This window comes from Glossina fuscipes, unplaced genomic scaffold, assembly GCF_014805625.2.
Source record: "Glossina fuscipes isolate IAEA_lab_2018 unplaced genomic scaffold, Yale_Gfus_2 115, whole genome shotgun sequence".
In the NCBI taxonomy this organism is placed as follows: domain Eukaryota; kingdom Metazoa; phylum Arthropoda; class Insecta; order Diptera; family Glossinidae; genus Glossina; species Glossina fuscipes.
In genome coordinates this window covers 1393513-1406918 of record NW_023998458.1, presented here as the reverse complement: position 1 = coordinate 1406918, position 13406 = coordinate 1393513, and the positions used below count along the sequence as shown (strand labels likewise).

Sequence of the window (13406 nt, the reverse complement as noted above, 5' to 3'; positions counted from 1 at the left end):
TCGTTAAACGCTACAGCTGCTTAGTGCATTTTCGAATAATTTATTTCTGGGAGGTGTGATAGTAGTTTAATTTTTTTCTTTTTTCTTTTTCTTTTTGCATTAAATGGCGTGAGTAGCTTTTGCATATTCAATTATCCGCTAGTAAACACCCAGAAAGGCAACTGAACAACTAATGTAACTGTGACAATTTGTCCGTCCTTTTTGAAAGAAAGACAAGAAATGTAATTCCTGTTAATTGAAGTCTTGGATAATTGAGTAGTAAAGTAATAAAACCTATAGAAGTCGCACTTGTAATTTATGGGAGACAGAAGACTGAAGTTTTATATACAAAATTTTTATATAGAAAAAGTTCAATTTTTAGGCACTCATAAGTAATGATAAACGTGAGATGATTTTTATGCATTTAATCGTAATCAACTTCTTTCCTCTTCTCTCAATTTTTGTCAGGCGCCGTTGTACTCAAGTTTGCGAAGACTATTCTTTACATAAATGTTATTATTTTTTTTGGAAAGGAGAGGAACGAAGGCTGCTGGATAGGATGATAGAAAGTAAATTTCTTGCCTCTTCTGAAGATAAAGCACAGATTCACGCACTTGAAATCCCACAAGTTATACATATTATAACCTGAATTTAACTGTCTATCTCTTGCTCTCTATTTGAAATGATTAAAATCATTGATATGGCTTTAGAGACATGTTTACGATAAACAAATTTGATGTCAAATGATATCTATTTACTTTAGACAGTTAAGTTTCATCACGCATCATGAATATATATTGTCCAGCCAGTCAGGGCATGTCCCCTATTTGTATCTATTTTCTTTAATGCGTCTGCAATGTAACAAGATGTACATTCTTGGATTGGAATATATATATATATATATATATATATTTGTATGTAGATTGGCGCTCAAGAATAATTATAGCTGATGAAATGGGGTTGGCCGTATTCCGCTAATTAAATGTAGAAAAACCGGGAACAGCAACGCACGTGTGTCATGCCGTGAATTTCGCTACATTCGCCACCCTTCACAGATGGCACTAAATCTTGAAATTAATAATGTGTTCAGGGTCTTGGCACTTGAACCTTCATGTACGTTTGGAATACAGTTGATTGTTAGACGGTTATGCTCTACAAGTTTCCACAAGTTATAAATAATGGTAATGTTCGCTCAGAAAAAGCTTCTCTTCTAAAGTACTTCGGTCTGAACTTGCCAGAACTCTTTCTTTAAATCCACTAATCAACGCAAATGGCAACCAAGTTCAACCTAAAATCGTAATTCTTACCTCTCTGTATCTCTGGCTACTCCAAACGAATGAAAGATATAGCAAACCTGCATGTCTTGGCTGAATGTATAAGGAATCGAAGTATGCTTGTCCACAGAATCAGAAAAATACTGACAACTTGATATAATTTCAATGATAAGCTGTATATATGTATGTTTTGTTAAGTGTGCTTTATGTTATGTACTTGTGGATCTTCCATATTAAGCATGCATTTAATTGGTTTTCTTTCATTTTACCTGACCCGCAGGGTGCTCCTAGTGTGCTGTCATACTCCTAGCAATTGTGGGCTCTTCAGGCTATACATCCTTAGTATATCCAGCACTCAGTATTTTAAAGATGCGTTCATAAAATATCGTTTTCTTTCATTTTTTGTGTCAAAGCAAGTGGTGGCTCGGTCCTATCGGTTGAATGTAAGCTTAATGAGTGGCTTTAAAGGGGGCAAATGGGAATAACTTGCATACAAGGATTTGCTTCAGATTTTTAAACTCAGCGAATAGATCCAACGTACAGAGGGTATGTGCTAAAGAAACATGTGCACAAAAATGGAACACGGCATTTAAAGAAGATCGCGAATTTCGCGTTTTAACGGGCTTTCACGTTTACAATTTAAAGTTTCTTGCAGATCTTGCGGATGAGTTTTGGCATATTAGCTGGCGAAGGGAACACAACTTTTAAGCTTAGCTTTTAAGTTATCATGAAGATGATTTCGGCAAGCTGAACTTTGTGGGCGATGGCGCACAGGCGTTGAGCTAAAACTTCGTTGCACAGACGCGAAGAAGAGTCACACTTGTTGGCTTCGTCTGATATCTTCTGTTTTCAAAAATCACCAGCTGGACTCGTCGTGAATCAACTGAAACCGTAAAGGAAAATTCGCCTCGATACATTTTTGTGGATTAATGCTTTCTTTCGTTTAAATAGTTTGGTTGCTATTCTACTCAAGGAACATAGCGAATTGGACTAAACGTGAAAGAGAATCCCCTGCTAGGTCTAAAGGGAGAAAAAGCTTGCGAGGGATATGAGAGGGGACTGCCACAAGCGCTGGCTTAGTTGTATTGCAAGTGAAGGCAAGCATGCTTTGGAGACCAAGAGATACATCTTGATGGCATAAAAATTTTTGTATCCTGCAGCACTAACGGTAAACAATATAGTGAGGTTCTGCATGTGTATGCAATATGCAGAATGACCTGACATAGATGAACTTTTTTTTGATTATCGAAAATTCTGAAGCATTTTTCGAATCGCTTTCAGCTCTTTTTAGCTGCGTGCGATATCTGTCCGCGAAGGGTTGGGTTCAATGTGGAGGCGTCAATTTTCGAAATATGTTTGTGAGAGTGTTGGCACACTGATATGCTTCGGAATAAGGACGAACTCTGTTGAGAGTGGCGAGATCAGAGCATCGTAACAAAAACTTTTCATATAACACTGAACTTTAAGAAAGTCATTGCGAAAGGGAATAGGGTACTTAACATTTACTCTTGATCAGCGAAAGCGCTTTAACGGACTCTCATTTTCGTGCTTCGATTTTCCTTAGGAAGCGTGCAAATGATTTAAATTATGTGGAGAATGGATGTGGTCTGACTTGGTTTGAGAGAAAACTCTCTTCTTTATGTTTTTTTTGTGAGCTCTCAATATCTTCTTTGCTTTCGATTTTATAGTCATACAACAGTTGACTTTTTATTGCCTATGTTGCCTATTATATGAAATATGATTATCAGAGCGAATGTAGGCCAATAATATTGATGGTAATTATGTTTGCATTTATATATATATATAGATGTGCGTATGTGTGTGTAAAACAATGCCATTAAATAAAATTTTCTGCATTTTTTTAATAAAATTAAGTTGTCATTGTTGATTATAAATAAATGACATTTGCACTTGATTATTGCGTAACAACCAATCACACAAGTCCATGCTTAATACTCTCACATATGCAAATGTAGACATCAAATACAAACCACATTACAAATTGCAAAACCACAAGTAACTAATGCTATAAAAATTGTACAACTAAAATGCTACACTTGAAAATATTATAAAAAGTAATTGAGAGAAATCAAATAATTCATTTAATTAATGGCTTGAAGTATGTGATTTCTCGCAGTGTTTCACAATTTCAGGCATATGCCCTATTAATTGATTGTAACTAACTGAAGGTATATATATATATATACATATATATATATAATGTTTATGTTCACACATACCAATACGTTTGGCCAGCAAAATGTGGTAATTGTTTGAAATGGCTTAGCAAGCCACTAGAAACTAAACTAAATGTGTTATGCAGCTATCATGTGCTTATCTCATCCACACTTACACTATACGTGCATGCGTTTGTTTTTACGTTTTGGTTATATTCAAATAAAATTGTTGTTAGTGTTGTTATTATTATTACTACTACTACTACTATGCTGCTGCTATAATACTATACTATACCTAATAACAATTACACGAATAGCCAGTGGCTGAGTTGGGCAAAAATATTAGCCTTAGTGTGCAATGATACTGAAAGTACTATTAAGCATTAATTACAAGTTCTCCTGCATACTCTATATGTGTTTGTATACGCATACATATACACACACATAAATATATATAGAATATATATATATATATATATATATATATATATATGCGTGTGTGTGTAGGTTTGTAAATATAAATGCACTGCTGGTGTGGTATTGTTTGCTTAAAGTTCGGTTTTATTCATTAATTTGTTTGCATTTTAAATATTTATTGCGACGATTAGGAAGCAAGCACTGCTTTTACTCGTTCAGTTAATTTCATATGGAAAGATACTTTATGAACCTTTTAATCTACTTTCCGATATCTATCTATATTTATATGCGTATATGCATATATATTACATTTTGTTTTATGAATTAGTTAGTTATGAATAATTTTCATATATACACGTATATATATATATATGTATAGATAAAAAAAAAAAGAAAAAAAATGCCAATTATTTAAATAATAACAACAACGACTTGAATAGATATTTATATCAATATATTATCGTATATATGAAATCATCGCAGCTATCAACTTTGAAACATTGGCATATTAAATATCAAGAGCTGTTATGTAGGTTTTTTTCTACATGCGTCTATGTGCGCGCTTATGTGTGCACATGTGACAGTATGTGTTTCTATATATGAATGCAGATTATGTTTTTATGATACTAAAAGCTTTTTACTTAATTACATTTTATACAATGAGTTATTTAATCCATATTTTACATTTTAATTGTTTATAATCTGGAAACTAAATTAATTATATCGATTTTTTTTTTTTTTTTTTGCTACTAACACTCAGGAGCAAAAAATCGGCAATAACGGCTAAATAGAAATCGCACATATGCACATACAAACAAACAGACAGATAGAGGCGTGAATAAAGGTTTAGATGGTTGGGCAAACGGACAGATAAATGTACATGCATCTACATGCACTTAAAGGCAAGCAGGTGAATATGAGCACGGATATATGATTGGAAAGATGGGCAGACGGACCAACGGACAGGCAAATGCACATACAGATTGGTGAACAGAAGCGCTAATAGACGCTTTGAGAGATGGGCGGAGAGATGGACAAGCGAACACCCACATGCACATGGAGACAGATGGATGAAAGCACGAATAAATGAGTGGGCAGACGAGCAAACGGACAGCTGGACCGCCGTTAACCCTATTGGCTATTTTCGGAGCATTCCTGAAACTGATCGAATATTTTGTTTAGCTTAATTATTTTATATCAATAATTATCGTTTGCGATTATATATAATTGCAATAGCATTTTGCTGTGTGTAGTTACATAAGAATTTCAACGCAGAACAAATAGGAGAATTATATTCGGTTATATTATACTCGTTATCAGAAAAAATACTAAAAAAAGGCAAAACAACTAAATTTTTATAGTCTATACTATTAGGTGGGCGTGGCTGCCTTTTCCCATTTTCAGTAAGAAAGTGGAAATTTTTATGGTGTATATGATGTACTTTATGCGTAACAAGGACAAAACACGAAAAGCAAAGGTGTCCACAGTTTTTGCTGTGTAAGCGTGTGGGCATACCACCGATACTACGTAGTTGGGTAAAGGAATAGATGGACACACGAATAGGCTGAGTTGTTTAAAAGCGTTCCGAATTTAAAGCTGGCTAAGAATCCATGTATCTCTTGGGGGATTTTCGAGGCTTGTTTCCGCGCGTTATAAACATATTGAAAAAAATGTTAAAATTCATACACTATAATGTTGGATAGGCGTGGTCAATTGTTGCCTTTTTGTTTTATTCCTAGCTTACGTGACATTGTGTTCTTTGGCCGAATTGGCCTATTTTCAATATCATCCTGTTTATTTACTGCATATATTACATAGAACGGCAGATGGACGAACGCATAGAGGGACAAGTTTAAATCGATTCAGTTTGATCGTTAGACGATATAAAGTGTCAGCAAGTGACACTTTGATGTCGTCCATGTCTTAACAGAATTTTAGGATATGCTTATAAAATATGGCTTGGAAATTTTATTGTCTTTATCGCGCTACTGAACCAAGGAGCACCACGTTTGCAAAACTTTTTTATATTATCTGGAATTGCGGATTTGACTTTCCTGGAAACTCTTGTTCTTGTTGGTAGTGTTACCAATCAAGAATAGATAAGAATTTTGGCCATTAGCGGTATTCTAGTTGACCGGGGGATTGTCCGGCTACTATTATACATTTCCGATCCAAGGATTGAGATAATTTTTTTCACCTTGGTGTACATAGAGCATCTTGTTTGGGTGAATGATATATGCATTTAATCCAATTAGATTTTCTATATTAATGTATATATATATATATAATGTATATATATATATATATATAAATAGTACATACATGTATTAAATTTGATTTAATAAATTTTCATTTTAAACAGAAATGCACGCATATATGTGCATATGTATTTTATGCTTAGAATATTTGTTGTATATATACATATACTTATATATATATATATATATATATATATATATGTGTGTATGTATGTGTGTATGTCTGTTTGTTTAAGCACTTGTGCATGTAAGTATATGTATATGCATCTATATGTATAACGATGTGTATATAGTAACTAAAAACATTTTTAAGTATATGTATACATATATATATGTATATATATATATATATATAAACGTATGTATGTATATCTGAGTATATGTAAAAATACGTGTGTATGGGTTTGTGTGGTTTTAATTGTTGGCGTAATTATAAATGAAAATAAATTTCATTTTAATTAAGTTGTGGTTTTTCTCAATAACTCTTGCATGCATTGCCGTATGTAAATACGCTATATATACATGCGTATTGTATACATAAATATAGTGCATATGTGATTAAATTGCTTAAAATGTTTATTTATCATATATTTCAATTATTCATAATTGTGCATTTCAAAAACCAATTATAAGGAATTATTTTTGCAAAAAATGAAAAAAAACAAAAAAAATTAATTTCAAAAAATTCAATATATTTGAAAATTTTTATTATTATTTATCCTTCACACAACAGCTAAGCAAAGTCGATTTGACAGACTGCTTGAGATGCTATTTAACCCACCTATGAGCTGTAACATAAAAGAAAGCGTTCGAATTTGTTGTTGTTTTTTTTTTTTTTGCGCCAAAAAATCGCATTTTTCTCGCTGCTATCGGTTGGTAAATTCCTTGAAGAATTCTACAATGTGAATCTGTAATGAAGAGTGTATAAAGTTCGTACTATTGCCTATATTATCACCCCTTTTTCTGTCCATCTCTTTCTGTTACTCCTTCTCGTTCGTGTTTATTTATTTTCCTGTACCACATCACAAATGTCATTATTTAATGGTCGTTTTCATTAAAACTTTTGCTGTTTGTTAATTTTTAAATACAATTATCTTCATATCTCTGAGAGTTTTAATTTTTAATTATTTATATATATTTACATATATATATGTATACATATCTATATATGATATATTAATAGCAAATAAGTTTTTTTTTTTTCAACCACTTTTTCAAATGTTCAATATCTGTGCAATATGTGCATAGAGCTAATTACGTATATTATATAAATATTAATCAATTTAATTAGAGGAGAGAGCTTTTTTTATTATGGATAAATAAAATCGCAGTTGAAGTGTAAAAACATTGATCGGCAGAAATAAATTGAAGGATTTTATTCATATTGTCCCTATTAAACTATTTGGTATCAGGCGATCTTCTCTTCGTATATTAACTGTAGGCTCCCGTTTGTGTAAATCCCAAAGTACATAGAATATAGCGTAGGGTATAAATATGTAATCCCAATTGTATAACTTACTTTTATAACGCATGATACCACGATGTGATTCACAGTCACTTCTTCTCAAAATCATGAAAATAATCATAGTGTTATTGCTTTCGTATATAACTTAGTTTCTTTCACGTTTAGATAAACAAGCTCTATGTAAGCTATAAAATATTATACACGGTGTGGTGTAATTAGTGTTAAATTAAGATTTTTCATTCTAAAACCATGGCCTTCTCTCTGTTCGATTGGCTCCGTCTATGCAAAAGAAAAAAGTCAGTTCTATGTGACTTTTATCTTACAAAACTCCGACCAATCTGATGACGGTCAAACGTCAAAGTCAAAAACCAAGCATTGAGGGCCTCGTAAATTTGTCGCCCCTGTTGCAACATAGAAGAAGTACCCCGTTACGGACGACAGACGATGTATATAGCAAATTATGGTCGCTGTTGTACATTGGTATCAATACATAATACACAATATATTGGGTTTGGGGACAACGTGTGGTGACTGAGAGAGTAATACATGCCAAATCGAGTTGGGGACAATGTGAGAGAATTGGACCTGACTTAAGGTGGAACCATAAATATTCTCGCAGCAATTTCAAAGCTTAAAAAAATAAAAAACAGTGACCGGTTCCGCTTCTTTCAATGGCTAAAATAAGTGAAGCAATCTCAGAAATGATTTGATCAAAATATTTATTAAATTAAACTAAAACGTAATAGTTGAGTAAGACCTGGTATTAAATATCTTACATCCCTTCACTTAATACAATTTTTGTCTAACTTTGTTATAAAATATAAATTATCTTATTTTTCTCTTTTTTTACTTCGGGCTAATCACTTAGGGGATGTCCCCTGTTCGTATAACACGGTGACTGTCAGAAAGAAGAAAGGAAAGAAAAAGGGGCAGGGAGTTTGTGGTCGCAGCCTCTAGTAGGTGTCTGCCCAATCGATAAGAGTTAAACCCCAACCGACTTAGCACCCACTATCGCTACGACTAAACAAAACTCTATCCCACTTGAGCTTTGCACCCGCCAACATTGAATCTGTAGTCGCTCTTCTTAGCTGCGTGGCCGCCCAGGCGCTATAGAAAAGCTTATTTTTTGTTAGAACAGTCATCCACTTATTTGGGGAGAGATCGAAATCTAATTACAGCCAGTTTTTTTTCTTTCGTTAAAAAGACTTTTGAAGAAACTGTTAAGAGTTAGCTCTCATAGACTTGTCGTTTATAAAAATATATATATAAAAACATCTCAGTCTATCCAAATTTTCATCATTCCTTTAGTTCGCTAATACCGTATTTTTTCAACAATTCACTGAGAACATGATAAATGGAACAGTTTTTCACATGTGGGCTTTTTAAAAATAGGGCCCTACCGGGAACATAATCGTGAAAACGATCCGATTTTATACATTTTGGTCTTTGGACGAAAACACGTGAGCATGTACGAAATTTCGTCCAATTCCTGAACAAATGCGACCTTTAGGTTGAACCCAACTTGAATAACACAAGCCATGTAGGGTGGAAAAAAAGCTCCTAACTGTCTATTACCATATCAACGATGAGTAAAAGAACTGCGAAAAACTCCTAAGCATACATAGCCCCTCTTTCTTCCGGCGCATTCGTAACAACAATAATTATGATGAATTAATTTAATCAGATTTGCACTGTAATCAAACAAATTCGAATTAACTATCAATAAAGAGATAAATGCCAAAATTTAAAATGTTTTGTTTTCTAAGCATTCGCTTCCAATTTCATTCGAATACAAATGGTTAGATGATTAAATTAAACAATTTCGACCAATCAACAAACAATGGTATTTAAATGTGTTAGTTTGTATAAATAAATGTTTCATATAATATTCACATAGGCGTACGCATACATATATATATATATATATATATATATATGTGTCTTACTAAATATGTATGTACGTGTGTGCAAATGTGTATTGTACACATATATATTGTATATTTGTTCATATGAGTATGAAATATATATGTATATATGCGAGTGTATTAAACTATTTCTGGCATTTGGCCAAATATACAGATAATTAAATTAAACAAACTGACAGAGCCAGACAAAAATGTGCACAATATAATCTCATGTATATGTACAACATATAAAGCAGCAGGCGTATGTGCGCTCGTATAGTATGCATAAATACAAATTGTGGAGAAACAATTTACAATATTGTATTGTGGAAGAGATGACATTACATTTTGTAAGAATTTCTCTGCTGAAGTAACAGAAACACTAAGACAGCAAAATCAAACAAAAAGGAGAAAGAGCGTACTTAACTTTGTACGTTAATTGACACTTAAGACAATTAGAAAGCAGTACCGTAGAGGAAAACGTTTTCTTATGTGTTAGAATAAACACACATCCACGCACAGGCGCATAGATCTATAGATGAAAGAGGAACTATTATTATTGCATTTCCGTGATTCTCGAAATATTTTTTTATTATTTCCCCAAGAATGATTCCCTGACTCGGAGCTCGTTTCACGAACGGGTTTCATTTCTTGAATAAAGCAATGAGTCCCTTAACGCAGGTTGAGGGCCTTTACACGAAATGTCCAAATCTTACGTTTCTTTTAAAGAGGTTGCCGGTATTATGTAACTTTAATATCAATTGCATATCAATAAAAGCTTGGAATTTTCTGTCGACAAACATCACATGTGGGTCTTGCTAATCTCGTATCTGTAGTTCATCAATAATCGGGTAATGCAAAATTTATTTGCTTTACAAAAAGAAAGCAAATGTTTAAGAAATGAGATAATTAGAGGTTGAATGAAGTGAGCTTAATGTGCAGCTCGCTTAGCCAGAAAAATTTGAAATAAATAATAGCTGTTTTGTTCCTATTTTCCTAGTTACCAGTTTTTATGTGGATATTTACATCAAAACGGTAATCGGGAAAAGTGCCCGGGCGTTCATGTTGCTGGCCGATCAGAAAACGCGGGAAAAACTTGATAATGCTGCGTTCATCTTGAACGGGTACGGCGCCGAATAGGATGATTTGTTGGATAGAGGCCTGTAGGACGGGTTCATGGTAGGAAACCGTGGCCGACAGAATAAGAAAATTGCATTCGTCGTTTCGGGGGTAAATGCCAAATGAGAGAGAGCGCCATTCCAAGCCTCTGTTGATCTAAGGGAGCGGTGCCTACTAGAAACCGCTCTCCGCCTGTGAGTTAAGTCCCTGGTTACGATGCAACTCCCCGTCAAACAAGCGCTTTTGCTGCGATTTGCTAATACCATTGCCGCAAAGTAGCTCCCGAAAGCATTTCCTGGACAATCTGTTTGCTGTGAATGAGACTTGAATCTACTGTGTTTGTGGCTTTGTGGTCAATATCAGTTCGGAAATTTAAGTAAGAGGACTACCATGCAGAGATTTCGGATATGTTTTGGAGAATTGGGAAGAAAAAGGTCAAATCGAAAATTTGAGAGCAGATTAAAAAGTCACAGTGTAAAAAGTCACAAATCTGCAGTCCAATCTGATCGATAAACGTTACATAAGTTTTTTTATTAAATGAGTTAAGATGAATGATACGATTCTTGTGCTGCGTAGAGGACATCAAACTTTCTTGTACATTGAAGACGATTCTTTCTCGCGTCCTACGGAAATCTATCCTGATGTTTCCACAATTACGTAACACGCAACTGCTAGGAAACTATTACCTTCAAATCTGAAGAGCTTCAAGTCTTTGTTAATAACTTTTGTTAATGTATATGTATTGGCTTTTTTTTTTTTTATCCTAACATGAAAAACTTAATTAGCGGACATATTATGAAATGAACAATAATTTTTGATGACATTAAAAAATTGGCTTTGAGGCTTTGTAATGTATATGCGTGTAACTTTTTTATGTTATTTCCAAACCACATTTGAGAATTCTAATGAAATTTTTTATCAATTTAATTATGACAATTTGCGCATTTTGAATAAATCAATAAAAACCCCATTAATAATTGCATTTAATTTTAAAAACGCTATTAGTATTGTGTGTGTGTGTGTGTGTGTGTGTGTGTGTGTGTGCGTTTGTGTGTGTGTGTGTACATGTATGGGTAAGAGAAAAACAACATTAATTACATACGCAATTTTAAACCACAAACATTGAATTTTTATCACAACAAAAATCCCATAATTCATAATCACACGCTAATAAGCAGAACGAGTCACTGAATCATAATTATGCGAACACATATTATAGTTTCAATATAATTTTGCTGATTATTGACAGACGCGATTACATTGCAGTACTACAATTTACTGCTACCAGTTTACGTTAACTTTCTTAGTATGTTGCTTCTTTGTTCTTTGTTTTTTCTTGCCAGCGGAGAAGTTGCGCTAAATGGAAGTTTTCATCTTATTCTGATTCTGAGCCGGCGTAGCACAATTAGTGAAATTCTCATATAATAATCAGATAAATGGTTAGAATTTTTCATGATTTTTTTAATTGATATATCACTAGAAAATTAAAATTAGGATACTGGGTATGTGTGTTTTGGACTTACATTATTCTACTACAACTACTATTAAGTACCATTACTTTATGTCCGTTCCTTTAAAAAAATAATTTTTGCAATGTTTACAAAAAAAAAAATTTAAATGCCGATAATGCTGCGAATTTTATGTACGGTTCAAACGTCCACTTCAGTGGTATTTAAATAAATTTTTTATGACGAATCGCAGCAATGAACGAAAGATAGGTTTTCAAACTCGGGGGACAATTTCTAGCATAATTGGATTATTTCATATGTGGAATCATGAACAAACAAATGAAAACATAATAGTAGACCGGGGGCGACCATTAAACGCTTAACACTAATTCCCATAATGTAGTTATTCACAAACAGCTTTCCGAAATAAGGCCTAATATCGGAAGTGGCCCAAGAAAAGTAATCCCGTCTGAACCATTTTTAATGGCGTTCGCCCTTGCGCCGAAACGCGTCGTTGCACCAAATTTTAACAAAATGCAGACGAACAGGCGGACGGACCGACAAGCTAGGATCGCTTCAGAAAGTGACGCGGAATATGATTCCCCAGCAATCGGTATAACAAAAAACGGGTCAATCTCGAATCCCTCTAGCTATTTTACACGTCTGCACAACCTAATATAGGGCATGTTTTCCTTTACGCTATACATATGTAGAGAAGAGAGCGCACAGTTGGATGAAATTTCATCAAAATTTCTTGATAACTTTAACTATTCCTTGCCTTAGGTTCTCCCTGAGCGTTGCTTTTTATCTTTAAAACATGATTTACTATGACGTAATCGTTAGGAATGAGCGTTTTGTTAGCTTGCTAGGTGACTAGTGATGTGTTAACTTGTTAAATTACCCTAAATAAAAGTGTGCACAAATAAAAAGACATATGATAAGAATAATGCACGAGAAAGATTGTTTTAAGGTAAACATAAGCAATAGTTATATGTATTTGCTTTGAGGAACATCTAGAACAACCACCCACTAAGACTAGTAATACATGGTGTGATTTGCTTACGAATGGACCGGCACCATTTTTTCATCTAATTTTTAAATGATCACGACAAAGCGAGGTGGTCGACACGTTAGTCGATTTGTCTTTGCTGGCTTTATATTTTCATGACTAAGATGGCTCCGTTAATTTGTTTCAAAGATTTCAGCCTTTTGTCTCTACAACTTTCTCTTAAGCTTAAGCTTTGAGAGATAAACACAGACCCTTATCTATTGGCCTTTTGAACTGTTTTAGCGGCAAAGTACTACAAGTCTAAACAAATAACTTTGCTCAATCGGTTAAAGGCCGTTGTCAGCTTAAATAGCAAT

General features: G+C 33.7%; 2 protein-coding genes across 2 annotated transcripts in view; one reads left to right on the top strand and one right to left on the bottom strand.

Annotated features, from left to right (window-relative positions):
- The window catches only part of LOC119640094 (DNA repair protein XRCC3), a 38061-nt gene extending 26650 nt beyond the window's left edge, over positions 1-11411 (top strand). The window contains exon 6 of the mRNA XM_038037908.1: positions 10475-11411. Coding sequence (XP_037893836.1) covers positions 10475-10513 — 39 coding nt within the window. The 3' untranslated portion in view covers positions 10514-11411. The remainder of the gene's footprint in view (positions 1-10474) is intronic.
- LOC119640093 (homeobox protein 2) overlaps positions 1-13406 on the bottom strand; it is a 128391-nt gene that overhangs the window by 21240 nt on the left and 93745 nt on the right. The window lies entirely within an intron of this gene.